Source organism: Hypomesus nipponensis, chromosome 17, assembly GCF_054491055.1.
Source record: "Hypomesus nipponensis isolate SF chromosome 17, ASM5449105v1, whole genome shotgun sequence".
In the NCBI taxonomy this organism is placed as follows: Eukaryota; Metazoa; Chordata; class Actinopteri; order Osmeriformes; family Osmeridae; genus Hypomesus; species Hypomesus nipponensis.
The window spans coordinates 16,084,496-16,112,293 of record NC_140377.1 but is presented as its reverse complement, the minus strand read 5'-3'; the positions used below and the strand labels follow the sequence as shown (position 1 = coordinate 16,112,293).

The 27,798-nt window shown below is 43.4% G+C and overlaps 1 protein-coding gene and 1 long non-coding RNA gene across 3 annotated transcripts; both read right to left on the bottom strand.

Moving 5' to 3' along the window:
- Nucleotides 1–2,822: 2,822 nt before the first annotated feature.
- LOC146253707 (uncharacterized) lies at nucleotides 2,823–16,401 on the bottom strand. The gene is made up of 4 exons (XM_084676943.1): nucleotides 16,280–16,401; nucleotides 16,106–16,173; nucleotides 15,753–15,831; nucleotides 2,823–7,535 (listed from the first exon to the last, which is right to left on the bottom strand). Exons 1-4 carry the CDS (start codon nucleotides 16,399–16,401, stop codon nucleotides 6,884–6,886), a joined length of 921 nt encoding a protein of 306 aa, XP_084533069.1. The 3' UTR covers nucleotides 2,823–6,883.
- Nucleotides 16,402–23,195: 6,794 nt separating this feature from the next.
- On the bottom strand, nucleotides 23,196–27,631 carry LOC146253706 (uncharacterized). Of its 2 annotated transcripts, XR_014731873.1 has the most exons (4): nucleotides 27,448–27,631; nucleotides 27,016–27,170; nucleotides 26,552–26,702; nucleotides 23,196–26,356 (listed from the first exon to the last, which is right to left on the bottom strand). It is a non-coding gene; the product is annotated as an uncharacterized LOC146253706 (long non-coding RNA). The 2 variants fall into 2 exon arrangements; XR_014731872.1 differs by having other exon boundaries at nucleotides 27,016–27,631.
- Between the last annotated feature and the right edge of the window lie 167 nt (nucleotides 27,632–27,798).

The following is a 27,798-nucleotide window of genomic DNA, read 5'->3' as shown; positions in this document are numbered from 1 at the left end:
ATAACTATAATAATAATAATACAAATCAATTAAATGTCAAAACCTTCCCCAAAAGTATCAACAAAGTACCAACAGAGCATTTATTCTATTTGTGTCAACGCAGGCTTCCCCTCCCACCCCATTCTACTGTGGACTATTCCATCGATTGCAGTAGAAGAGTGAAGTGAATGCAAAAAAACAAAAATTAAAGGCAACTCCCCGTGTGGAGCACAAAAGAGAAAGACAAAGACGAGAGTAAACAGGTAGTTGCCAAACTGAAACAACTGAAGGAAACATAATTTTTCTCTCCACTGGTATCCAATGATGCGGCAGCTAGCACAAGTGCTGCTCAGTTAAGTTTTGCTAGCAACAGCAGCTACTGTAGGCTAGCTTGCTCGTTGCACAATTTATCGGGGTCAGCTTCTCCACGCAGGTCTCTATACTGAGAACAAATGTGGCATTATTACTGACAATGATCGCTACCAGCAAACCTTTTTTGAGCCATTTCCCCCTAAATAAATGTCAAGCTTAATATTTCCAACACTTATTTACGTTTCTGGGGCATATTTTCAGTCAGCAGATGGTATTGTTTGAATCGCGATTCCATCTGAAATAGGCCTACTGCCGGTGACAATGTTGTACAATAGCTTGTTTCAAAGGGGATTCTTAATGAATTAATGAAATATGAGTAGGCTAAAAGCTTGAAAATATCGCTAGAAGGGAAAAACTTACGGCGTCATAGAGCACCCCTTACAAAAAAGAAGTATACTTCAAGTTTATTTTGTAAGTATACTTGGTATAAAAAGTATACTATTATCATGTTATTATCATGTTATCATGTTAAGTATACTAGCAATGTACTTATTTATATGCTATTTTTGTACTAAGTAAACTGAATTGGCCCACTTTTTAGGTCATTTAGTACACTTTAAAGTACACTTATAGTGTATTTCAAGGTTTACTTTTGAATACTGTAAAGTAGCCTGTGTAGTACACTTTCAGTTCAAAAAGTATACTTCTTAAGTACTTAAAAGTATACCTTGGAATACTCTAAAGCAGTGGTTCTCAAACTTTTTAGACCCTGTACCACCTCAAAAATATTATTTGACTCTCCAAGTACCACCATTATGACCAACGTTAATATACAGTAGCGTATAGGCCTACCTTATTAGGCTCCAGACAAACTTTTTTTTTTACTAGGATTACAGTAGCCCCTGACTGAATTTTTTTGGAGCGCAAGCAGAACATTTAGGGGTACACCTTATATCGATCTGCAATGCAATTATTAATGTAGAGAGGGTGTGTGCTTGCGTCGGTTGCATATGGGTCCGTTTTTTTACTGACATTTTTACAACTGATATACAGCGACGCACCACACAAACTTGAGTTTAAATACATTATTTAATGTGACATTACGTACTGTACATGCAAGTCTAACTAAATAACTTAAATGTATGATGCAGCGCTTTTCGAACAGTCCTCCTACACCACGACACGATACTTTCTGAGTATAACTGCGCAACAGCGCAAACACTATGGGGGGTGCACACCCAATAAATTCCAAATTTGTAGGTCACACATGCGTGAGTGATTGTAAACAATGCTTGCACTGTCTCAAAACTGGTCGCAAAATGCAACCATTTGGTCGCAGTCTGAAGCCCTGCCCTATTTAGCTACACAGTTCGCACAGCAACTATCGTGGATGTTTGCATGCGCCACTACCCCAGAACCGTCAGGTAGTAGCGCGAGACAACATTTATTTTTGTTTAGAAACTAAAATATTATAGGGAAGGCAGAACTTTTTAAAATCACATTTCAATTATATCATTGTTGAGGTATTTAAATATTTCTGATATTCCTCCGCGTACCACTAGAAGGGGCCTCGCGTACCACTACCACAGTTTGAGAACCGCTGCTCTAAAGTAACCTGTGTAGTGCACTTTCAGTTCATGAAGTATACTTCCTAAAGAGCCTCAAAGTATACTTTGCAATACTTTTAAGTGCACTTTCAATTAATGTAAGTACCTCAAGAAGTAAACTTAATAAATATAATTTCACTATGACTTTCTAATTAATTAAAATGTTTAAGGGCGCCTCAGAGCAGATCTTGCATCACATGGCGAGAACAGGGGCCCTCACAAAGTCACACGGCAGATTCTGAAGGAAGCTACTTACTGCATTGGCATCAATGTTTTAAGAATCCAGCTCTTCTGATGAAACGTGACACGTGTCATTTAACTCATGGTTACAATGGTAAACCAGCACAACAATTACAATTACCACACAACAAAACACTACATTCTAAGCAGACACATTTGAAAAACGAAATTCATAAAGTTACATTTGTTTTTCGAACAAACGGCAAACTTGTCAGCAATTTTTTTACACTATTTACCGCCTTGCATCATGGGAATTGACTAGCTAATGAGTCACATTATCTTCATTATTTCACGTTGTTATTTCGTTCTTCAGTCAGTTTGACAGTATAACCTTCAAATTCTCAAGTAGCTTTTTCTTTTTTTTCCATTAATACTCCAATTGATAATTATTAGTATAGTAATAATTATTTGTATAATAGTACAGTAGTTCAGAATGTTTAGGCAGTAATTAGGTTACAGCTTCAGTAACAAAAAAAGATTAAATGTGCAATGCATAATAGATTTTCATAGTGTAGCAGAGAGTCCACAGACAAAGCATGGTACCATCCACACCTTCCCCTACCCCCGACAAGGGAAGGGTCCTTCCCCTTTGTCCTTATCTCCCAGAGTAGGAGCTTCAAATTCCTGACCCAGCATGGGGTCAGGAACAGAGACCATGGTCTCACATTGTCAGAACAAAGGGAATTACTTCAAATCAAATTTATTTGTATAGCCCTTTTTACACGCAAGCATGTCACAGAGGGCTTCACATACGCCCATAGAACTGCCCCTCAACCAACCTAAACCCTCAAGGAAGACAAGGAAAAACTCCCAGAAAAACTCCCAACGGGAGAAAAAATGGAAGAAACCTTGGGAGGAGCAATTCAGAGAGGGATCCCCTCCTCCAGAGACGGTTGGCAAGAGAGAGGAGCAGAACACAAGCTAAACATAGTAATACAGTGTCAATGGGTTTTGAAACACCAAAAATCCATTGTTCGGCTTTATAGACGTTGGATGGGACCTGGAAACTCGCTGTTGGCCGTCATGGAGGCTGGTTTCCGGTTGACGACCTGGTCCAGCGTTGGTAGACCGACGACCAGGCAGGTCCTGACAGCTCAGACCCCCCACACCACAAGGGATGTGTGGGGGGGACAGAGAGGAGAACAGGGATTAGAGAATGCCAGGAGCAGCTAACAGTTTCAGTCGTAATAGAATGAGATCCCCACCGGTCAAGTGTGGACTAGTGCAGCAATTTAACAAAGCTAAGAGGGTATTTGATGCAGCCCCACACACCAAGACAGCGACAGCCCCCCTTGGTTGGAACATGAAATCTGTTCCAGGGGAAACAACTCTAAAATAGGTTATATTTATACAAATAAGGATGAAAACAACCACTAGTTGTCTCCAACTAGTAAACTATAACAATTAAAATATACAGCAACGGAACTATTAAAGTAACAATATACAATAACAGGTTTATTTTATTTGTAGCATTTAAATGGGCAGTGTGAACATAAGCTAAAATTACAATTTAAAAGTTACATGTGATACACACATAGGCAAACGCACACCCCAGGTTTACATAGAAAGTACACACATTTAACAATCATAGGATTGACTAAACAGGAACGTTTTTAATCTAGTTTTAAATCTCGAAACAGTATCAGCCTCCCTAATTGAGACAGGTAATTTGTTCCAGAGAAGAGGTGCTCTATATGAGAACGCCCTACCTCCAGCAGTTTTTTTCTTAATTTTGGGTATTACCAGATAGCCGGCATCTTGAGATCTTAGAGTCCTTGCGGGGCAATAGGGTGCAAGGAGACCGGAGAGGTACAGTGGTGCCAATCCATGTAGAGATTTGTAAGTTAGTAGTAAAACTTTGAAATCAGCTCTGGCTTGGATAGGGAGCCAGTGTAAAGAGATAAGAGTAGAGGTTAAATGATCAAACTTTCTTGTTTTTGTCAATAGTCTAGCAGCAGCATTTTGTACCCGCTGTAAATTTTTCAAGTAGGTAATTGGGAGGCCAGAGAACAACACATTGCAGTAGTCCAATCGGGACGTAACAAAAGCATGTATTAGTTTTTCAGCATCATCCTTTGAGAGGAATTTTCGTATTTTGGCAATATTACGTAGATGGAAAAATGCAGTTCTGGTGATTTGTTTAATATGGTACTCAAACGAAAGGTCTGGGTCCAATGTGACTCCTAAATTTTTTACCAACTGGCTTTGAGATACTTTGACACCATCTAAGTTTAAGGTCAGATTGGATAAATTATTTCTGTATTTTTTAGGGCCGAAAATTTGAACCTCGGTTTTATCCGAATTAAGAAGAAGGAAATTTGCTGTCATCCAAGTTCTCAACCCGGAAACACATTTTTCCATAGCATGTGGAAATTCTCCAGGCTTTATGGACATGTATAGTTGAGTATCATCTGCATAACAGTGAAAATTTACCCCAAAGCTTCTAATTATGTTTCCTAAAGGCAACATATAGAGTGAAAATAACAGAGGGCCTAGAACTGAACCCTGTGGTACTCCGTATTTTACAGTAGTGCTCCTGGATGAGCAACCATCATAGTGGACATATTGTGATCTATCAGATAGATACGATCTAAACCACTGAAGTGAAGTACCAGAGATCCCAACATAGTTCTCCATACGCTCCAGGAGAATCTCATGATCCACAGTGTCAAATGCTGCACTAAGGTCTAGAAGAACCAGAACAGAGATAGAGCCCGCGTCAGAGGCTAATAATAGATCATTGACTACCTTAGCTAATGCAGTTTCAGTGCTGTGGTGAAGACGAAATCCAGACTGGAGAGGTTCATAAAGCTGATTTGAGGAGAGGTGCTCAGTTAGCTGTTGTGCCACAGCTTTTTCTAAAATTTTGGAGAGAAATGGCAAATTTGAAATTGGCCTATAGTTGCTAATACAACCTGGATCCAGGTTTGGTTTTTTAAGAAGGGGCTTAATAATAGCTTGTTTGAAATTGTCAGGGACTTGTCCAGTTACAATAGATTCATTAATAATACTAAGCATGGAAGGTCCAATAATAGGGAGAAGTTCCCTACAAAGTTTGGCAGGGAGGGGATCAAGAAGGCAGCTGATGGGTTTCGAGGAATCTACCAGCTCGATGAACGCTTCCATAGAAATAGGGTTAAAGTGGGTAAGAGCCTCAACATGCAGCATGCTGGGTATAGAGTCAAATTCTGTGTTGATGGCCACTCCTCCAGGCCTAGTCTGTAGTTTGTCCCTTATTGCATAGATTTTTTGGTCAAAGAAATCTAAGAAAACATTGGGAGAGAGATCTGAACTAACACAGAGTGTACTTTTCTTAGTGAGTTTTGCAACAGTATCAAATAGGAACTTTGTGTTGTGTTTGTTCTTACTAATCAATTTCGAGAAATATTCTGATCTGGACCTGATGAGGACTTGCTTGTACTCAATTTGGCTGTCCTTCCAGGCCAGGCGGAAAACCTCCAATTTAGTGGTACGCCACTTATGCTCTAATTTTCGAGTGGACCTCTTGAGAGTGCGGCTTTCCTCTGAATACCATGGAGCCATTTTCTTGTCTTTTCTTTTCCTTGGTTTGAGTGGGGCAACAGAATCTAAGGATAACTGAAGAACCAAATTCAGATCCCTTGTTTTAGCATTTAATGATTTATTTGGGACGTCCAGTGCTTCTAGTGCAGCAGGTAGAATATTAGCCAGTTCCATAGCTGTGTTTGGGGTTATGCAGCGGCTAGTAGAAATATTCTGGGTGCCTCCAAGGCTCTGGCAGAGATCCATTTTAAAGGTAACCAGGCAGTGGTCTGATAATATAGGATTGTGGGGGTGGACAATTATGTCACTAATCTTGATTCCCCGTGTGAGAACTAAATCCAATGTATGCGAGTGAAGATGGGTAGGTTTAGAAACCACCTGAGTGAGACCTGTGGAATCCAATAGAGCAGTAAAGGCCTTACTTAGAGGATCTTTTGGGTCATCCACATGGATGTTAAAATCACCCATAATTAAGACATTATCAGTATATGTCACAAGATCAGCACTAAAATCTGCAAATTCCTCTAGGAAGAGGGAATACGGGCCGGGGGGCCGGTATATAGTAACTAAACTAAATGAGGGAGGGGGGGCAATAGTAGAAGAATTAGTCCTTTTTAGAGTAGTTGGTGGTTTCATGCAAATTATCTCAAATGATTTAAAGGTATTTACAGATTTTAGGCTAAGGTTGAAGCTAGCTTTATATATCATAGCAACACCGCCACCTTTCTTTGAGACACGAGGGATGTGCGAGTACGCAAAATCCGGAGGCGATGCTTCATTCAGGGAGGAATATTCTTCAGGTTTTGAACCAGGTTTCGGTGAGTCCAATCAGGTCCAGGTTGCATTCAGACATCAGATCATTAATCAAAACGGCCTTTGGGGATAGAGATCTGATGTTTAGGAGCCCAACATTCCAGTATGGGTTTTTGGCAGCTTTAGACGTAGGTAATCCTTCTGAAAAGGTGGCACTGCTATCAGAGAACTTAGTAGGAAGAGCAACGGGGGAGCAAGGCTGAATACATATCAAATTGGTATAATTCCTAATAATTGAGGGCCGGAATTTGGAAAAATGGCGGGGGACAGACACCGTCTCAATACAACAACATCAGCATCCACGCTGGCTACACTACAAGCTGAGCTATCGGGCCCCCAACAGCTCACAACATGCCTATCAACATATCTATCAGACTCTCTAAGAGACTGTGGCCCGGCTTGTTCTAGTGTCAGGCCTGCTCTAAAATAGCTTCAATATTCCTAGACAAAAGAAAAGCACCTCTCCAGCTAGGATGGAGCCCGTCACTTTTCAACAAGCCAGGTTTGGCCCAGAAACAAGACCAATTATCTACAAATCCTAAACCCTGTTCTGAGCAAAAGCGAGCCAACCAGCGGTTGAGAGAGACAAGCCTGCTGTAGATCTCGTCAGTCCCCCTAACAGGTAGTGGGCCAGAGACTATTACTCGATGCCGACTCATCTTTTGAGCAAGGTCACATGCCCGAGCTATATTAACCTTCGTGACCTCTGACTGCCTCAGCCTTACATCATTGGTGCCGACATGAATGACAATATTCTCATACCTATCATCAGTGCGTGCGCCATGTGCCTTAGCTTGGGCCTTTGCCTTAGCCCTAGTCGATGCCAGCACCCTAAGATTAGCTTCTATGTCAGTAGCTCTGGCCCCCGGTACACAGTAAACTGTCGCTGGTTGCTCTAATCTAATGTTACGAGTGATGGAGTCACCGATCACTAACGTCTGAGGAGTCCCACTCCCACCATGCTGCAAAGGTGAAACCGGTGGGGCTAAACTTGAGTTCTTGAAGGAACTTTCTTGTGTGGACTTACAAACATTTTCTAAAGGACTACATGGCTCATGGACACTAATTCAAGGACAGTAGTCGATGTGTTATAATGTGTTTGTCTCATTTACCTAGAACGTTGTTAATTGATGTTTGATTATAACTTCCCTTCAGGTATAGTTAAATCAGTCAATCTTGGTATCAAAATAATTGTATCATACTAACAAAACCAGTTATGAACGTTGTATTGTTATATTCTGAAGTTTGAGCATTCCATGGACATTTGAGATAATGGAACTCAAAACTATCAGCCACTTCACACCTCTGGGCAGGTCCCAGGACAACGCCCAGGTGGAAGTAACTGACCAATGAGAGAGGTCACCTTCACAGGGATGACCCCCTGTTCTTTGGGCTATTTAACCCCCAAACGTACAATCACCCCCGCTTGTTCGTAGGATAAACTTGTGGGTGAACGCGTCACTCTCTAACCTATTCCTCTTAACCTGCACCTTCACTGAGCGCCCGGAACTTTGACGAGAGATTTCGATTCTGTTCATTGGACATAACGAACCATTTGACTCTGTTCTTCAAACCGACAAAAGTAACTGCGATTTGCAATATTTCTTACTTGTGACATATTGGCATGTTGTGATTGAATTGTTGATGTTTGATTGTATTCTACAAATGATTTGACTTAATCATCGTTAGGTCAGTTTCCATTGATCGTCCATTGTTACTATAGAAGCCTCTTCCTATCTCTACCTCTTCCTCAACTTCTCCCCCCTCCCCTCCACACGCGCTTTACGCAACCATTGTGTAGCGCGCTCTCATTAGAATTTAGGCCTACTGTACTGCTTGAGCCCAACTAACCCATAACTTGTCTGGTATGTGTTCACTATAATTACATTCTCTTAAATAAATCATTGTGTATAATACTCGCTTATCTCTCACGTTATATGATCTGCTCTACTTTCATAGAATTTACTACTTAAGATTAGACTGATTATTACGAGTGCTATTATTCGATATTATTAAACAAGGTTTCCTCTGTCCCTTTCACGAATCAGAGGTGGTGCCCCCAAGAACTACTATACTTTATTAGAAATTAAGTATTACTAATCTTAAACGAGCAAACCACGCTACAATAGACATGAATAATTAGAATGAGATGGATCTAAAAAATGTAACCTGTATTTGTACTTTAAAATTATTTTGACTGCTTTTGCTGTATAATAATAGAAAACATACATCTTACTCCAGAAGAAATGTATACCATTTTCTGTTTCTAAGCATACTTCTTTAAAGTATATCAAAAGTGAACTATTTTCAAAGCATACTTAAAAGTATATTAAAAGTGAACTATTTTCTAAGTATACTTCTTAAAAGTAAATTAAGTGACCGATTTTCTGAGCATACTTCTTAAAAGTATATCTAAAGTGTACTATCCATATTTTAGTATACTTATAGTATACTTTAATATACTTCTTTTTTGTAAGGGACACCCTACAATTTCTCTAGAAATTGTACCCTCTCTAGTTATTATTATTATATTAATAATTATTATATGGATTGAAACAAGTGAGAATAGGAGTTAAGGAGGCCCCATGCCTGTGTTTGCCTGGGGCCCCCAAATCACAAAATCCGCCACTCAGTGTTCATTACTTGTTTTGTCAATGTTATATTGTCATTTATTCAGTACGACCAGCAGACACTTCTGGACATTAAGTTGTCACTTGGCAAGGACTATTTTAAGAACTTTAATTCCACTTTTCAGAGTGCGAGCTCGGACTGCAGCTGGCCCTTTGTTGTTCCGCCGCTCTGTCTACCTGCGAGACGGAGGAAGAAGAAACGAGGCCGGCGAGCTGGAGTTCTTGTTCAAACTCGGAAACGGTGCTTCAAACCTGCTTTTCCAATCATCTTACTTGCTAACGCTCAGTCCATCGACAACAAAATGGATGAACTTAACACTCGTGTCAAATTCCAACGAGACATCAGGAACTGCTGTGTACTGGCGTTCGTCGAGACCTGGCTGTCTCCAGATTTCTCCAACACAGCGGTTACACCGTTGGGATTCACCATAAACCACCAGGACAGAACAGCTGATTCAGGGAAGTGCAGGGGTGGAGGTGTCTGTGATATAGTTAGCTCTCTCTGGGCAACGGATGTTGCGGTACTAGCATCTCACTGCTCACCGGTCCTTGAGGTGCTAACTGTAAAAATCAGACCCTTCTATCTGCCTCGGGAATTCACTGCGGTCGTCATGAGTGCAGTCTACATCCCCCCCAGGCAGACAAGGCCGCTGCTTTGGATGAACTGTATGGGATTATCAATGGACTGGAAAATGTGCACCCAGAGGCAGCCTTCATTGTTGTTGGTGATTTCAACAGAGCCAACATGAAGAAAGTCCTAAGTACTATCAGCACATTGACTTCTTCATTACGTGCTTCACAAGAACCAAATTTAGATGATTACTATGTTTCATCGTGCCTTGTCAAACCAACAGTATTGGGAAATTAACCGTTTTTATGATTCAAAATAGTTAGTGCTTGAGATTAAGTGTCCTCAAAATAGTTATTGCTTGAGTTTAAGTGTCCTCAACATAGTTAGTGCTTGAGTTTAAGTGTCCTCAACATAGTTAGTGCTTGAGGTTAAGTGTCCTCAAAATAGTTAGTGCTTGAGGTTGTGTCCTCAAAATGGTTAGTGCTTGAGGTTAAGTGTCCTCAAAATAGTTAGTCCCTGAGGTTAAGTGTCTTCAAAGTCCCAGAGGTTAAGTGTCCACTAAAAGGTTAGAGTCCCTGAGGTTAAGTGTCCTCAAAAGGTTTAAGGTCCCTGAGGTTAAGTGTCCTCTAAAGAATTAATCCCACCATGTTACGTGTCTAAAGGGTTGGAGAGCCTGAGGTTAAATGTCCTCTAAAGGGTTAAACCCACCATGTTGTGTGTCCAAAGCAGGGGTCACTAAATTGCGAACCGAGGTCCGAGTTCAGACCCAGACGGCCTCCTATCCAGACCCGGACCTTTAGCCAATATATTATTAGGCAATGGAGTTAATTCATTTTGATGGAACGTTTCCATTTTAACAGGCACATTTTTTACAGCCTTTATGCTATTTATTATATCTACGGTTGTCCTACTAGATGTGGTTTCTATCTTCTGTGTCCAATCCAAAGATCCAATCAGGAGCTGTAATAGCAATCACCATGACAACTCACTCACTCAACGTTGGCTGCAACCTCTGTGGGTCACGCAGGTTGTGTTTGTCATTTGCAACAATGCAGGCTAATCGATTTGCTAACGGTACCTAGCCTACCTGTTCTTCCTTAGCAAAAATAATGGCGTGACAAAACCCAGCGAAAAGTTGATTCAGAAAAATCGCAAATTTCAGACAGAATCGACTGTCAAGAACGTATTTGTGTTGCCGGTGGGGAGAACAAAACCGATGTGTTTAATCTGCAATGAGACGGTTGCCCTGGTCCAAAGTGGTAGAGCTATTGTGAAACGTCACTATGACACAAAGCATAGACACTGAACAAAATGACCCCCAGAACTCTGGTCTATGGGAGAAAGATGCCCAGGGGCACGGGCACTGTGCCTAAACCTAAGTCAATTTTGAATGGGAGTCAATGGGAGAGGTAAGGGCCAGAAAAATAAACCATGGTCCGTTCCGGACCCTCGACTGAATGGAAATTTGGTGGGTGGACCTTTTGAGTTTCTAATTGAGTACCCCTGGTCTAAAGGGTTGGAGTCCCTGCACCGTTTTTGTGTGTCAAAAGTGTTAGTCCCTGTACCGTTTTTGTGTTCCAAAAGAAGTGACAGGTTTGAGTCATGTCAAGGAGGGGTTAAAGTCCTCTTAACAAGTACTAATATTTGAGTGGAGTCAGATTGTGTTGAATAAAAATAGAGAGGAGTGTGGTGTGTTTTTTTTTCTTTGACCAAGAAGTTAAAGAAATCCCGAGGAGAGATGGAGAAAAGTGGGGGCTAAAAGAGTCCTGTTACTTGAGATTTTACAAAGGTGATCCCAGAGGGTATAGTTTTGCATAATTATTTGAAAATTAATGCGGAGAGATGTGTTCGTTTAGATTAATTTCAAGTTTGGTGGTTAACAAATGCGTGATCAACATTTGTTATAATTCCTAGTCAAACAGGGAGGTTTTTCCGACCAGAACTTGTATTTATAAGTGGAAAATCTGTGATGTGTGATGGTATTCAGTAAAAATTCAGACAATTAATCCCTGATTTATAAATTGGTTCTAATACAACTATGAGTTATACTGGAGCGAAATTAAGTGAATAGACAGTAAACGCTAAACAGCTGTGTTGTTGAAAGAAGAAAGTATTGCCAGCGCGCGCGGTTTGTTTGTTTATAGTTTGAGACGCGCACTGATAGGCTATTGTCTATTTAAGTTGATTCATTGAGTAAAAACTAAGAGTCATTGAGAAAGTGAGAAGAGCATTACATTCAACCATATACTAACTACAAAATATGAAAATGAAATATTTTCATTAGCTATCTATGGGTCCGCAAATGTCAATTTGAGATTCGTGCATTACGCATGCTGAGGGCGTAATGACTGGCAAATAATATTGGCATATATTCAAAGGAATATTCTATATTACATGTTGTGATATGACTTGAGAAGTTAAAGAGTAAGGGTTTGTGTCTTACGGGTTACATTGTTAAATTGCGGGTTTGAAACAAAAAAGGGGAGCATTTTGAGTTATGATTTCTTTTTGTCTTAAGGGCATTGTTTAGCTGACATGATTACAGAGCGTAATACTGACATGAGTGACGTAGGTCTGGGAGCAGATTTATCCTATCTAAACATGGATTTCATGAAACAAAATGATGATATAGATAGTGCTAATCAAATGCAAAAATATATTTTATTTTGGTTTGAGGAAATGTGAAAATCGATGAGGAAGCAATTGAAAGTTACATAAAAGATTGGTTTAGCGAGGATCATGGAAGGTTACGAAATGAAACGGGAACGTTTTGTGAATGTGAAGCAGTGGCGGATCTAAGGGGTGGCAACGTGGCAGCTGCCACCTCAATAAAAAATACTGCCACCACAATAAAATAAATGCATTCAGCAGACGCTTTTATCCAAAGCAATTTCCAAGAGAGAGTTTTACAAAAGTGCATAGGTCTCTGATCAAAACAACAAGATAGCCCCAAACATTGCGGGTAGAAAAACATGAAGCATACATTGTGAAAAAACAGTCCCAAAGGGAAGAACCATAAGAGCATGTAGTGAAACAAGTTACAATTAAACAACATGAACCTCAATCTTCCCATGAAAAAATATTATTTGTACATTACAAAACATTTAAATAAATAATATTAATGTTACTGTTTAATTTAAACTACAATGTTCTAGCCTAATCATTTCCCATAGGGAGTACTGTACCCCCCCTACTTTGGGTTTGATTCGCCTCCAGGAGGCACCCAACAACTTCCTTCTGCCACCCCTTTGCCACCCTGAATGAAAATCTCTAGATCTGTTTATCCGTGTTTAAACACGGATGTTTTGTAGAGGAAACTATGAATATAATTTGAGGGTATATGAGATAACATTTTAAGTCAAAATAGTACAATCTAGGGTTTTTAAGAGCTGTGATAAAGGTATTAGATGTAATTTGGTTAAAAATGAGCAAGAGAAAAAACTAAATGTACTTTTATTTGGAGTTTAATTGTAATTTGGTTTTAAGTTTTATTTCAGAGTTTTATCAGAGCCTGGCATACTGTTTGGGATAACCAGTTAGGCTGTGATAATGTTGTTTTAATAAATGGTATTAGTGCATGAAGAACGTTATTATAACATTCAGTTCTGAAATAATTTGGGAAGACTCATCAAGTCGGATAAATTGTGGTTATGATGGTTTGAGTTGATTGGCTCGTTTTGAACTGCAGCAAAACAAGTTATGAAGTTCTACCTGTCTGACCTTTTTGAAAATATAGTTGAGAAAAATGTTTGATTAATAGCTACATTAAGAACATTGTTTGGTCTATATTCCATTTAAGAAACATACAGATTCAATTATGGTTTGGCATAATGAAAATTGCTTTTATCATATCTTTGATGAAAAGAGGTGTGATTTGGTAAAATGGAGAATCTGAAACAATATAGGTCTTAAACTTGACTTTTAAAAGAAAACAAAACGTTAAAGTGAAAGAAACAAGATTAACAGTTGATTTTTTTTAAATAAGGAAACAAAGAAACAGATTGTAAATTCTGGTAGGTTATGTAAATTCACAGGAGGAACTTATTTTACTAAGGAATCTGTTTCATAATGTGCTGATTTGAGCCATGGGATGAATGTCTCAAACAGGAGGGATGGAGATAACGAAAGAGTGTTTATAGCATATGGATATAAAAACTATTCAAGATAACTAAGATTTTTTTTAGCATACCCTATTTATGCAAACATGATATGCATGCACTTTATTGAACTAAAGAAATGTGAAGGGAAAATACTGCCTGGTAATTATAGATACAGTATGTTTACTATGTGCATTGAAGTCTTTCCCAGTCCTATACCAGATGCTTAACACCATTTCAGTCAAGACACTCACGACATTGATTTCACCATTTATTCATACACATGACAAATGGTTTCACATTGGCGGAATGGATGTACATGGGGAAGCGCTCCCTGCCTTCACTGCAGCATGCATGACATGAGACAGGGAGCAACAAGTTAAATCACCCACGGGGAGGACAGACGTACCACATGGGGGTGAAGGGGATGGTGGTGGGTGGCAGCAGCGCAAAACACAAGGGGGCGAGGACGCGTGTGAGTGCATGTGTGCGACTTTATAGCGCCGCCTATCAAGCTAAGCCTATGGGCTGAGAACACGGCGATGGGTGATATGGCGCGCGCTGCCCGAGTTCCATGCCTGAACTAGCTCCGCTTATTTCAGTCAAGACACTCGCGTGATTGATTTCACCATTTATTCATACACATGACAAATGGTTTCACATTGGCGGAATGGATGTTCATGGGGAAGCGCTCCCTGCCTTCACTGCAGCATGCATGACATGAGGCAAGGAGCAACAAGTTAGTAGCGTTTTAGAGGACGTCTGTGGATCACCACGGCTGCATGGAGATCCGAAGAGACATACTACGATTGCAATGTATGAAGCCACCCAACCACAAGATACATGCGGACCACATTGGTCACCGGAGGTCTCAGACCCGCTCAGCTCGAGCTCCTGCTCGGCTGCTTCTCGAGCTCCTGCTCGGCTGCTTCTCGAGCTCCTGCTCGGCTGCTTCTCGAGCTCCTGCTCGGCTGCTTCTCGAGCTCCTGCTCGGCTGCTTCTCGAGCTCCTGCTCGGCTGCTTCTCGAGCTCCTGCTCGGCTGCTTCTCGAGCTCCTGCTCGGCTGCTTCTCGAGCTCCTGCTCGGCGGCTTCTCGAGCTCCTGCTCGGCGGCTTCTCGAGCTCCTGCTCGGCGGCTTCTCGAGCTCCTGCTCGGCGGCTTCTCGAGCTCCTGCTCGGCGGCTTCTCGAGCTCCTGCTCGGCGGCTTCTCGAGCTCCTGCTCGGCGGCTTCTCGAGCTCCTGCTCGGCGGCTTCTCGAGCTCCTGCTCGGCGGCTTCTCGAGCTCCTGCTCGGCGGCTTCTCGAGCTCCTGCTCGGCGGCTTCTCGAGCTCCTGCTCGGCGGCTTCTCGAGCTCCTGCTCGGATTCTTCTCGAGCTCCTGCTCGGCTTCTTCTCGAGCTCCTGCTCGGCTTCTTCTCGGCTTCTTCTCGGGCGCCTGCTCGGCTTCTTCCTGGGCGCCTGCTCGGCTTCTTCTCGGGCGCCTGCTCGGCTTCTTCTCGGGCGCCTGCTCGGCTTCTTCTCGGGCGCCTGCTCGGCTTCTTCTCGGGCGCCTGCTCGGCTTCTTCTCGGGCGCCTGCTCGGCTTCTTCTCGGGCGCCTGCTCGGCTTCTTCTCGGGCGCCTGCTCGGCTTCCTGAGCGCCTGCTCGGCTTCCTGAGCGCCTGCTCGGCTTCCTGAGCGCCTGCTCGGCTTCCTGAGCGCCTGCTCGGCTTGGAGGCCTGCGCAGCTTCTTCTTGAGCGCCTGCTCGGCATCTTCTTGAGCGCCTGCTCAGCTGCTCGGCCTAGAGTAGATAGTTGCAGAGCGTTATCCAATGCAAGCTTCTTGTGTACCGGCTGCAAGCATCGCCCAACACGGTCCCGGTCTCTGTTCTCGTGGACATGGACACCAGAAGCAGCCGCCCCGATTTGGAAGGAATACGCTGTATACAGCTCCGGGGACAGGCCATAGCACTCGCACAGAACTTAGTGGAGTTGCATGAGCCACGATCCGGTCTTGGCCTTGCCGGCTGCGTAACTGGTAAACAGGGGCTCATCAGGTGTCGCCCGGGGCAGTACAGCAGGTACTGGCGCATGAAGGAGAGGGGACAAAAGGTAGTTAGTGTGGACCATCACAGTGGGGGTACCTTTACACCGCAGAACCCAAGAAACGCTAACGAGCAGGGTGTCGACTTAGCACGAAGCACCCCTGTCTCAGTGGTCGTTTGTGCAGTAAAGGTGGAGTGTTAGTAAAACGTTTGTCTGCTTTCGGCCCGCTGCTTCCTTGAACCGCTCATTACAAGACGGAGAGACGGGCTCCCCAGAAGGCTGCATGATGAAGGATCCGCACACCGAACGTACTACTGGACACCTGCCACCAAGGCTTTGATGGACACGGTTGCAGCTTGCAGGACTCAAAACGGTGCACCCTGCAAAGGGCACAGCACAGACATGTTTACAGGCAGAGGGCTCAGAGAGAATGCATCATGGTATGTATAAGAATATCAAAGCTAGGCAGGGTTTGACTTCTCTTGCCCTTTGACGAGGGCACAGATCGAGGAAGCGTCCCTGCAGGCTACCTGCAGCATGCAGATACCTATCGCAATCAGTATAGCTGGCTTCATGCGGACCGTCTCACAAGCTTCTCGGTTCATCATTATTGTTACTAATTTTCTGACACATTGATTACATCAGACACACATTCAGCATTGTCAGTACACATTGGTATATCTACAGGTGTAACCGGGCCAGGGTATTCTTCTCTGCCTTGAGAAAACGCAGCTCAATGCTCCAATTGAACACATTCCTCTTAGGATGTCACAAGACAACATGCAGATAGGCTACAATATTAGAATCAGAATCAGAATGGTATTTATTCGCCATGAAAGTTTGCACAGACAAGGAATTTGCTTTGGCAGGAAGGTGCATACAGTAAACATATAGGAATCTTAAATTTAAATATGTAGTCTAACTATACTAAGGATACATAAACTAGCAGTACTAAGTGGAATACAATTAAAATAAAATATACAATAAAATAGAATATAAGTTGCCAATTTACAATATAAAATACAAAAATACAAAAATTACAGGAGTTGAGTGTAGTGCAAAAAGTTTTTTAGGACATTCAGTCAATGTGAGCTTTGGCCTTGTTGAGGAGGCCAACAGCGGAAGGGAAGAAACTGTTTGTATGGCGTGAGGTTTTGGTCCTGATGGACCGCAGCCTTCTGCCAGAGGGGAGGGACTGAAACAGGGAATGTCCAGGGTGGGAGGAGTCAGCAACAATCTTCTTCGCCCGTCTCACGGTCCTCGAGGAGTGCAGGTCCTCGAGGGAAGGCAGATTGCAGCCAATCACCTTCTCAGCAGTGCGGATGATACGCTGCAGCCTGCTTTTGTCCTTGGCAGTGGCAGCAGCGTACCAGGTGGTGATGGAGGAGGTGAGGATGGACTCAATGATGGCTGTGTAGAAGTGCACCATCATTGTCTTTGGCAGGTTGAATTTCTTCAGCTGCCGCAGGAAGTACATCCTCTGTTGTGCTTTCTTGGTGAGGGAGCCAATGTTCAGTTCCCACTTGAGGTCCTGGGAGAGGATAGTGCCCAGGAAGCGGAAGGACTCCACAGTGTTGACTGGGGAGTCACACAGGGTGATGGGGGTGAGTGGGGCTGTGTTCTTCCTGAAGTCCACAACCCTCTCCACTGTCTTGAGAGCATTGAGCTCAAGGTTGTTCTGGCTGCACCAGGTCACCAGGTTGTCTGCTTCCCATCTATAATCAGACTCGTCTCCACCAGAGATGAGCCCAATGAGGGTGGTGTCGTCCGCAAACTTCAGGAGTTTCACGGACGGATGACTGGAAGTGCAGCTGTTGGTGTACAGGGAGAAGAGTAGAGGAGAAAGGACGCAGCCCTGGGGAGATCCAGTGCTGATGGACCGGGAATCAGAGACTTGTGTTCCCAGCTTAACGCACTGCTTCCTGTCAGACAGGAAGTCTGTGATCCACCTGCAGGTGGAATCAGGCACGTTCAGCTGGGAGAGCTTGTCCTGAAGCAGAGCGGGGATGATGGTATTAAAGGCAGAGCTGAAGTCCACAAATAGGATCCTGGCGTAGGATGCTGGGGAGTCCAGGTGCTGTAGGGTGAAGTGGAGGGCCATATTAACTGCATCGTCCACAGACCTGTTGGCTCTGTAGGCAAACTGCAGGGGGTCCAGTAGAGGGTCTGTGATGGCTTTAAGGTGTGCCAGCACCAGGCGCTCAAAAGACTTCATTACCACAGAGGTCAGGGCGACGGGTCTGTAGTCATTATGTCCAGTTGGCCTGGGCTTTTTGGGCACAGGGATGATGATGGAGGACTTGAGACAGGCTGGCACATGGCATGTCTCCAGGGAGGTGTTGAAGATGTAGGTAAACACCGGAGACAGCTGGTCAGCACAGTTCTTGAGGGTGGCTGGAGAGACAGAGTCCGGCCCAGCTGCTTTGCGGGGGTTCTGTCTCTTGAACAGTTTGTTCACTTCTCTCTCCTGAATAGAGAGGGTCGTCACTGTAGAGGGGGGGAGGGGGGAGGCCTCACGGGTGGAAAGGAGTTGTACAGGACTGTCCCATTGTCTTTCAAAACGACAGTAGAACTCGTTCAGGTCGTTGGCCAGACGAGAGTCGTTAGTGGAGTGGGGGGCTCTGGGCTTGAAGTTGGTAATCTGCCTGAGCCCACTCCAGACAGAAGCAGAGTCGTTAGCAGAGAACTGGCGCTTCAGCCTCTCTGAGTACAGTCTCTCACCGCCTTGCTAAACCTGTTCTTCGACTCCTTGAAACTGTCCCTGTCCCCACTCCTAAACGCGGCCTCTTTGTCCAGCCTCAGCCTTCTGAGTTTAGCTGTAAACCAGGGTTTGTCGTTGTTGTAGCTCACCCTGGTGCGTGTTGGTATACAGCAGTCCTCACAGAAGCTGATGTATGATGTCACAGCCTCTGTGAGCTCATCCAGACTGTTGGAGGCAGTCATGAACATATCCCAGTCAGTAGAGTCCAAGCACGCCCGCAGATCCTCCATAGCCTCACTGGTCCACTGTTTCGATGTCCTCACTGCAGGCTTACAGCGCTTTAGCTTCTGCCTGTATGCAGGAATCGGGTGGACCATGGCGTGGTCTGAGTGACCCAGTGCTGCTCGGGGAACCGCATGGTATGCTTTACTGATTGTAGAGTAGCAGTGATCCAAAGTGTTCCCTTCTCTGGTAGGGCATTTGATGAGTTGTCTGTATTTGGGGAGTTCTTGAGTGAGATTGCCTTTGTTAAAGTCGCCTAGCACAATAACCAAGGAATCCGGATTTTCATGCTCCACGCACAATATCTGGTTAGCGAGCACACGTTGAGCCTCGTTGGCGCTAGCCTGAGGGGGCATGTAGACGCCAACCAGTATGAATGAAGCAGCTCGTTTGCCTCTTCTACGGCGCTTCGCTGCTAGGACAAAGCCGAGGGCGGCTTTGACTATAATTCCCACCAATTCTGCCGCTGGGAGCAGAAAAGTGGGAAATAAATCGGCAGGAGTTGTAGTCTTGATGTTTAGAAGTTCTTCTCTTGTTAGAGAACCCCGGAAATCTTGGCAGAACACTGAATTATAAGACAAAACAAAACAGAGCGCACCTAGCTACTGTGGCTGCCTTCGTCGGCCCCATCTTGAGAACGGGAACCGCTACGGCCTGCATAAAGCATTCAAAACAGCATGTCATGGGACTTTATATTTGTCTCTAATTAAGTAAGAGACATAACTAGTATATGGAATTGCAGCAGGATTAGCATTGTGTATTCATTCCTTTACAGGACGCATCTTAGTAAACTATTACTGCTATTAACCAACAACGTTTGCCGTCTCCATTGTTAGGCTACTTAAAATGTCACTAGGACGATGTACTCCAGTGCTTCCACTGTATTCATAATACCGCTGCACGGAATTGAAAGAACGTCATCAAACGCGATCGAGTAGATTGGATCTTCTCCACGATTCTAACAATCAAATTAAACGGCACGAATACAGCAAGCACTTCTGTTCGGCTCGGTCAAGCAGTGACAAACAGGGCGGCTTAGTAACAGTAACACTACTAATGGCTAGCAGCTACCTAGCGAACTCTGGCTGCTTCTTCGAATGCGGGCTTGTGCAGCAAAGCATTAATGCCCATAGTATTGTAAACTGAGAAACGTGCACATTGCATTTTCCTTGCACGATATGTCCAACCCTACACCCCGCACTCGATCAGACGCCAGTCCAACAGGTCTGTGCACCGAGAAACCTGAACGTGATTCACGATGGTACCTGCAAACAAATGTCGCTCCTCGGATATGCCAGATATGCCACGAGTGCTCGTGGTCGGCTCCTGAATGCGAGCCCCCTTTTGGACAGCACAACAGCAGCACGGGAAACGGAGCCGCCCTTCGCCGGAGCCACAAGTTAAACCTTTCACATAGCATGATGAAGAGGCGAATCAAATGGTTAACCAATTTAATAAAAAATGCTAACTAGAAAATAGATATCTTCTGCTAAATTCTGTTCCAGGTGAAGCTCTAACCCAAAGAGTGGAGGAGTTAAACCAGGAGATTGGTTTGACAGTTACATTTTGAATTAAATTTATTTTGATAATTTATTGGATTTTTTCTATATTACAATTCTAAAAAGCTTTGCTAAAGTTGTATGTATGTGGTAAAGGGGGCCTGTGAGAATGTTCAGGTCTGCCATGTTTACATGGATGTCGAATGTCCACTCTGTGGAGTGACGGTGGGTTTTCCCCTATAACATCATTAGGGTTTTCCCACTGTATCCAGTGTGTCCTCACCACTTGGCCATAATGCTGCATAGTTTCATCATTATTGTTGAATTGTATGTCAACATTGTGTAATCAGTAATGGGATATTTTTAAATTATGTTTGTTGTCACACCCTAAAAGTGTGTGAAAGGAGGGATTTATTTGAACTTGGATATTGAAAAAAATATCCACTTTAAATCCTCAAATGGGTTCTTGATTTCAATATCTGTGTTTAATCACTGGTGTTCAACTGTTTGCATCTCATTTGACTCAGTTACTGCTTGATCATGGGAGATAAGGGGAAGCTGGGACTGTAACACTTTTCTGCTTCAGGACGAGTCAGACCACTGTTCTAAGGCCCCATTCCCCTAGAGACCCTGTCCCCCCCTTTCTCATTGGATAATCTACCCCTTCCCCTTGGAGACCCTGCCCCATCTGCCCTTATGCCTCATCAGACATAGGAGTGGTCTGCCCTCCCCCCCCCTTCCCCTTGAAGACCCTGCCCCACCTGCCCCAATACATCATCAGATGTTTGGGGAAGCCTGTTGTACTTTTATGGACAGGACCATTCAAAGTCATCGAGAGAACCTCCCACGCCCTAAGGGTGCGGGGAAAAGTAGTGCTGCACCAGAATCCAGTCGTACGTTGCAGGAGGTTGTACTGGACTAAGAAGGTTTCCGCTATTTTGCTCAAGTGTGTGCTATATCAATATCAACATGATTGTTGCTCTATCCCATGTATCAGGTCCTTGTGCAACCAGATCATTGTCCCGGCTGTGGAGAACCAAAAGACAGGGTTCCAAATGCCATTGCTGGGGCTGGCTGACCAGGACGACAAGGCGGTGGTTGGTCCTAATGGCGGATTTAGTGATGAGGGCCCCAGGCAAAGACACCAACTCTTTAGAGGACACTTAACCTCAGGGACCTTAACCCTTTTGAGGACACTTAACCCTTTTGAGGACACTTAACCTCAGGGACTCTAACCTTTTAGAGGACACTTAACCTCTGGGACTTTTGAAGACACTTAACCTCAGGGACTAACTATTTTGAGGACACTTAACCTCAAGCACTAACTATTTTGAGGACGCTTAACCTCAAGCACTAACCATTTTGAGGACACAACCTCAAGCACTAACTATTTTGAGGACACTTAACCTCAAGCACTAACTATTTTGAGGAAACTTAACCTCAAGCACTAACTATTTTGAGGACACTTAACCTCAAGCACTAACTATGTCTAGGACACTTAAACTCAAGCAATAACTATTTTGAGGACACTTAACCTCAAGCACTAACTATTTTTAGGACACTTAATCTCAAGCACTATTTTGAATCATAAAAACGGTTAATTTCCCAATAATGTTGGTTTGACTAGGTACAATGAAACATAGTAATCATTTGCATTTGGTTCTCAGTTCCGAATAGCAGTACTTTGAATTAACAGGTGTCTGCTTACCTTTTTTTTCATATTGAGGCGCCTCCGACGATTACGTCTGCCTCCTTGTACCAGTGTATGGGGGTCTCTCCCGATCCGTCGGTCGGGCCGGAACCCTCTGGATTCCCTCTTTTCAGCGTCAGGGTCACCATTCGAAGGACTTCTTATCTGTGTCTATTAGGGCTGTCCCCGACTAAGATTTTCTTTGGTCGACAAAGACTCGACAAAAACTACTGAAAATCGACTAATCAAACTTTGAAACGCTTAAAAAAAAAACGTACAAACATTTTCGCGATCTGACTCAATGGCTGCTGGACATTGCAGATTCAGCCGCTAATGGCCTACTAATAATAAGACTCGTATCACCAGTCCTGTTGTAATTGAATGCCGATGGTATTTAGTATCTCTTACAATGTACTACAAATTAAAAATATTGTTTGTTTCACATGCAAATCATCAGAGCGCGCTTATCACTGCCTGAACTTGCAGCATGCAAACTTACGTAGAAGCTGAGTGGGGAACGTTGCAACAGAGAAATATTTTGTTGTCTTGGCCGGAGAAGATAATGTCATTCGATTTGAATGTGATTCTTATAAAAGGGAAATTCATTTTTCAACCCAGGGCATTAGCATGAGCGAAGTAGGGCTAGACCAACTTACGTTTTTCAGGTGGTAGGCTACATCATATTCGACAACCAACTATGAAAAATAAACCGTTGTTGGCAGAGTTTGCATTCAACGTTTTTCGAGTCACCCTGTACTTTGTAAATGTACTTTAATGAAATGCTGCCATACCACTGATTTCTTTGCCATTTTGACTAATAACACTGATAAAATAGGCTATGGCAGAGTTAGTAGTTCTGCAGCCAATTGTGCTCGTGCCGTGTGCAAAATACCAAACCAAAACAAAGCGCAGATTAACGAAAGGGAAAACAGTGACACCTTTTGTTTTAAATTATATATTTTTAGAGTTTGATTATTTGTCTTTAATAATATAATCTACGATTTCTGTTGAACATGTCGTTAATTCAGCAATGATGACACAAGCGGGAATCAGATCTCACAAAAAAAAATCTTTAAAAAAATCTTAGTCGACCAAGAGCATATCGACCAGAATATCGACTAGTCGACTAAGCGGGGACAGCCCTACTGTCTATTCCAATATGTAATGATAGTATTCAATGACACAAATCTGTGTTCTAGAAAGAGTGGTCTGGAGTCGCAGAGGTCCGATAATATCAGCTTTAATGCAGCAGTTGGAAATCAACAAGTACAGAGCTCTAGGGTTGTCTACGTTTCCCTACCAGCAACAGAGTTTTGGCTGGTTCACAAAGTCCAACTAACTATCTGTCCCTGCCCCAGCATATACTATAGAGTGCAGTAAGATAAAAAGATGAAAAGAGGGTTGAGCTTTCTCGTGCATCAGGGAGTTGTTCTTGCCGGCGCGTCTCATCTGCTCGGGTGCCGTCTCAGCCCGATTTGGAAGAAGGTTGCTTCTGGAATTAAGAGATTAAGACAAAAATACAGCCTGTTCCCCACCCACACCCTGTGTGAGACGCAATGTTTAAGCCTAAACAAACTTCTAAGTTCATAAGACATAACTTTAATAAGCACAATGCCTAACTTTAATAAGCACAATATATTCTTTATTACGTAAATACTCTTCAGGGGGTGTCCTTTATCAGCTTTCCCCCTTTGTTGAGTTTTATCATCAGAGTGGTGCTGCTGACGATGCGTATGAAGGAGGGTGACGACTTCTCTCATTATAGGACATTTATTCCAGAACAATGAAATGTGGCCATCTGCCGGTTGGGTTGAGCGCGAACTAACTTTTAAAGTAAAAGACGTTACGCATAAAAGTGTCCATGTACGGGAAGTCCATTAGGTCACAATACAATACATGAACATTCACCACATTAATTATTGTGTGCTCTTGCGCTCTCTTGTGTCGCTAGGAGTAAATAATATTTACAGTCATGTAACCTGAGAACATAAAAAATAGGCTTACATTTTAACACTCCCACTTGTACTCAGGTTGGTAACACAAAAACACCAAAACAAGTTAAACAAATGTGTACCTTTGGCTTACACATATTAGTCACCAAAAAGAAGACCTGCAAACTTTCCCAGTTTGAACTTGCTGACAGGCTTCGTCATCACATCAGCAACCATTTCATCAGTAGCACAATACATTAAATTCACCTTACCCTCATTCACAGTAGACCTAATAAAGTGATACCTAATGTCTATGTGTTTACAACGCTTTCTATTTACAGGATTTCTGGCAAGAGCAATCGTCCCCTGATTGTCTTCGCGTATTACCGTTTGTGTGTATTGGTAACCATCCATATTCTCCAGTAATTGTTCTAGGTAAAGGCATTCCTGAATAGTAGAAGCAAGTGCCATATACTCTGCTTTGCATGTGGAAAGTGCAACAGTAGGTTGCTTCTTTGACTTCCATGAAACAAGTGCACTGTTTTCACTAAGACTAACACAGTATCCTGAGGTACTGCAGCGATCACTGATATCAGCTGCCCAGTCTGCATCACTGTACGCTGTTATACCAAGATTCTCAGTGCTTCTCCTAAAGGTTAAACCTTTGCCTGCTGTACCTTTAAGGTATCGCAGGACATACTTCACAGTAACCCATTGCTCCTCTGTAGGCTCAGCTAGGTACTGTGACAGCCTGCTCACCACAAAACTCAGATCAGGCCTAGTGCAGGTCGTCAGGTATATCAGACTTCCCACGGCCTCTGTATACATGCTGATATCTGTCATTTTAACTGCATCATTACTGTATTCGAGCTTTTGCTCACAAGGAGTATCTCTCACCCTGCATTCTGACATGTTGAAACGCTGTAGAATTTTGTTAATGTACTTCTCTTGTGACATCTTAATGCATCCATCAGTAAAATTAAAATCAATACCAAGAAAATGTTTGAGTTGCCCCAATTCTTTCATCTTGAGTTGCTCTGCAAGCATCCCTTTCACCTTTTTCATCGCTTGCAGTGATGATCAAGTCATCGACCCACACAATTATGATTAATTTCCCTTCTTTAGACTCTTGGGAATAAACACAGTTGTCAGCTTGGTTTTGTGTGAAACCATTTTCAGTTAAGCAATCATGTAAAACCCTGTTCCAGTTTCTTCCAGACTGTTTGAGACCATAAAGTGATTTCTCTAGCCTATAGACTACACCCTCTTTTTCTTCATAGCCCTCTGGTGGATTGATGTCGATTTTGTGGTCGATGGGGACGTGTAAGAACGCGGTTTTCACGTCCATTTGGTGGACCAGTACATTTTCCTGCACTGCCTTCTATATCACAATTCTAACACTAGTTAGGTCTGCTGTAGGTGAAAACGTTTCCCCATAGTCTACCCCCATTTTCTGGCTGTAGCCCTTGGCGACAAATCGAGCCTTGTCCTGGTCATTCCCATCTACACCAGACTTGATTGCGTAAACCCACCTACCCCCCACTGGTTTCTTGCCCACGGGTCGTATTGTCGGGGTAAAGGTTTTATTCTCATTTAGAGACTGGATTTCCTCATTCATTGCTTTTCTCCATTCTTTTGAATTGTCTGACTGCATTGCTTCACCATAAGTTTGCGGAATGCCACAAACTGCTCTGCAGCAGTAGTCTACTGTGACATGCATCCCGTCACTATCACTGTCTTCTCTCACGAAGTCGTCTAGGTAATTTGGTGCCCTCCTTTCTCTAGTTGGATACCGCCTACTCTCAGGATTGACACTTGTAACAGTTTCATTATGCTCAGTAGACTCATTTGCTGCCCTTGGACTATTGCAATGTGGACTTTTACCGGGTTCATTTTGCTCTAGAGCCTTTTCTGCACTCCTGTTGACCCCCTGCGTCCCCCTAGTCCTGACTCTGTGCCCCACACTGTCATCATTGAGATCTGGCTCATCTGTCTGTGTTTGTTTTTCTGCAGCTGTTTTGCTCACAAATTTCACCAGCCTGTGTTTTTGCACTTTGTTTGTATCTGGGTGGTACACCAAATATGCTGTGCTATTTTTATCGTACCCCACAAAACGCCCCTGATCACACCTGGAGTCAAGCTTTCCCTTTTCCTGCTTATAGTTGTAGCAAACAGACCCGAATCATTGCATTCTGGACACATTGGGCTTTTTGTTTGTCAACATCTCGTAAGGAGTCAGCCCTGTGCGCTTGTTCAAGCATCTGTTGCGTACCGTTGCTGCTGTTTGTACTGCGTAGTGCCAAAGGTGTTTTGGTAACTCACTTTCAATTAGCATGCACCTGCCCATCTCAAAAAGAGTACGCCACCCACGTTCTGCTGTTCCATTTTGGTGTGGTGATTACGGAGCTGTCGTCTCATGCCTAATTTAGCTTTTCCTCAGCAGCGCCTGGAAATCACCACCTGTGAACACAGTTCCATTATCAGATCGCACACACTTCACCTTCCCATAAGGGGATACATTTGCAAGGAATTTTTCAGTTGCCTGCACTGTGTCACTCTTTTTCTTTAGAAAGTAAACAAATACTGCATTTGAGTAATCATTGGTGAAAGACTGTGCATATTTGTACCCATCTAATGACTCAGTGGCTATTGGACCTGCAAGATCTGTGTGTATCATTTCTAAAGGAGCCTTTGCTCTGGCATCGGGGTTCCTCAGGTTAGCAGCCTTCCTCAGCATGCGATCCGTTGCAACTTTCTTGGCTTTCGTCGACTATTTTCTCCTCCAAACGTCTCCTGGGCCGATAACCTGTTGAGTTTTATCATCAGAGTGGTGCTGCTGACGATGCGTTTGAAGGAGGCTGACGACTTCTCTCATTATAGGACATTTATTCCAGAACAATGAAATGTGGCCATCTGCCGGTTGGGTTGAGCGCCAACTAACTTTTAAAGTAAAAGACGTTACGCATAAAAGTGTCCATGTACGGGAAGTCCATTAGGTCATAATACAATACATGAACATTCATCACATTAATTATTGTGTGCTCTTGCGCCCTCTTGTGTCGCTAGGAGTAAATAATATTTACAGTCATGTAACCTGAGAACATATAAAATAGGCTTACATTTTAACACCCTTCCTCTTCTCCTTCTTCTCGTGACTGAGGCATGTGGGGGATCCACAAAGACAACGATATGCCTCTCTCCACATGAAAGAGATGGTGAATATTGTTAGGGGTTGTGACTTCACATTTGAGGTCTGAGGAATTTGCATGGGCAGCTGTGGGGGGTCACAAGAATCAACAAACTCTCAAATCAAGGCAACACTAAAACTGTTGTGTCCACCGGTGACATCATTGTTTCTTGCATCAACAAGATCAGAAGAGAGTGTTTGTACCCTCTAGTTATTATTATTATATTGATAATTATGAATGAAACAAGTGAGAATAAGAGTTAAGGGGGCCCATGTCTGTCTTTGCCTTGGGCCCCCAATTCACTAAATCCGCCACTGCATATGAACAAAAGTTTAAACAGGTCAGGTTGAGAGGTCAGTTCACCTATAGAGTGACGAGAGTGTGGCGATCCTCTAGGACTGCTTTGACACCACTGAATGGCTGATGTTCAAGGAGGCAGCAGATGGGGACATTAACAAATACACAGACACTGTTTCCAGCTACATCCAACACTGCATCAATGACGTTGTCTCCAAGAAGGTTGTCCGGTCTTTCCCAAATCAGAAGCCCTGGGTTGATGCCGCGGTCCTGGCCAAGCTGAGAACCCGCACTGTTGCCTAACAGTGTTCACCATCTCTTTCATGTGGATAGAGGCATATCTTTGTCTTTGTGGATCCCCCACATGGCTCAGTCACAAGAAGAAGGAGAAGAGGAAGGGGGAAAGCTGAAGATTAT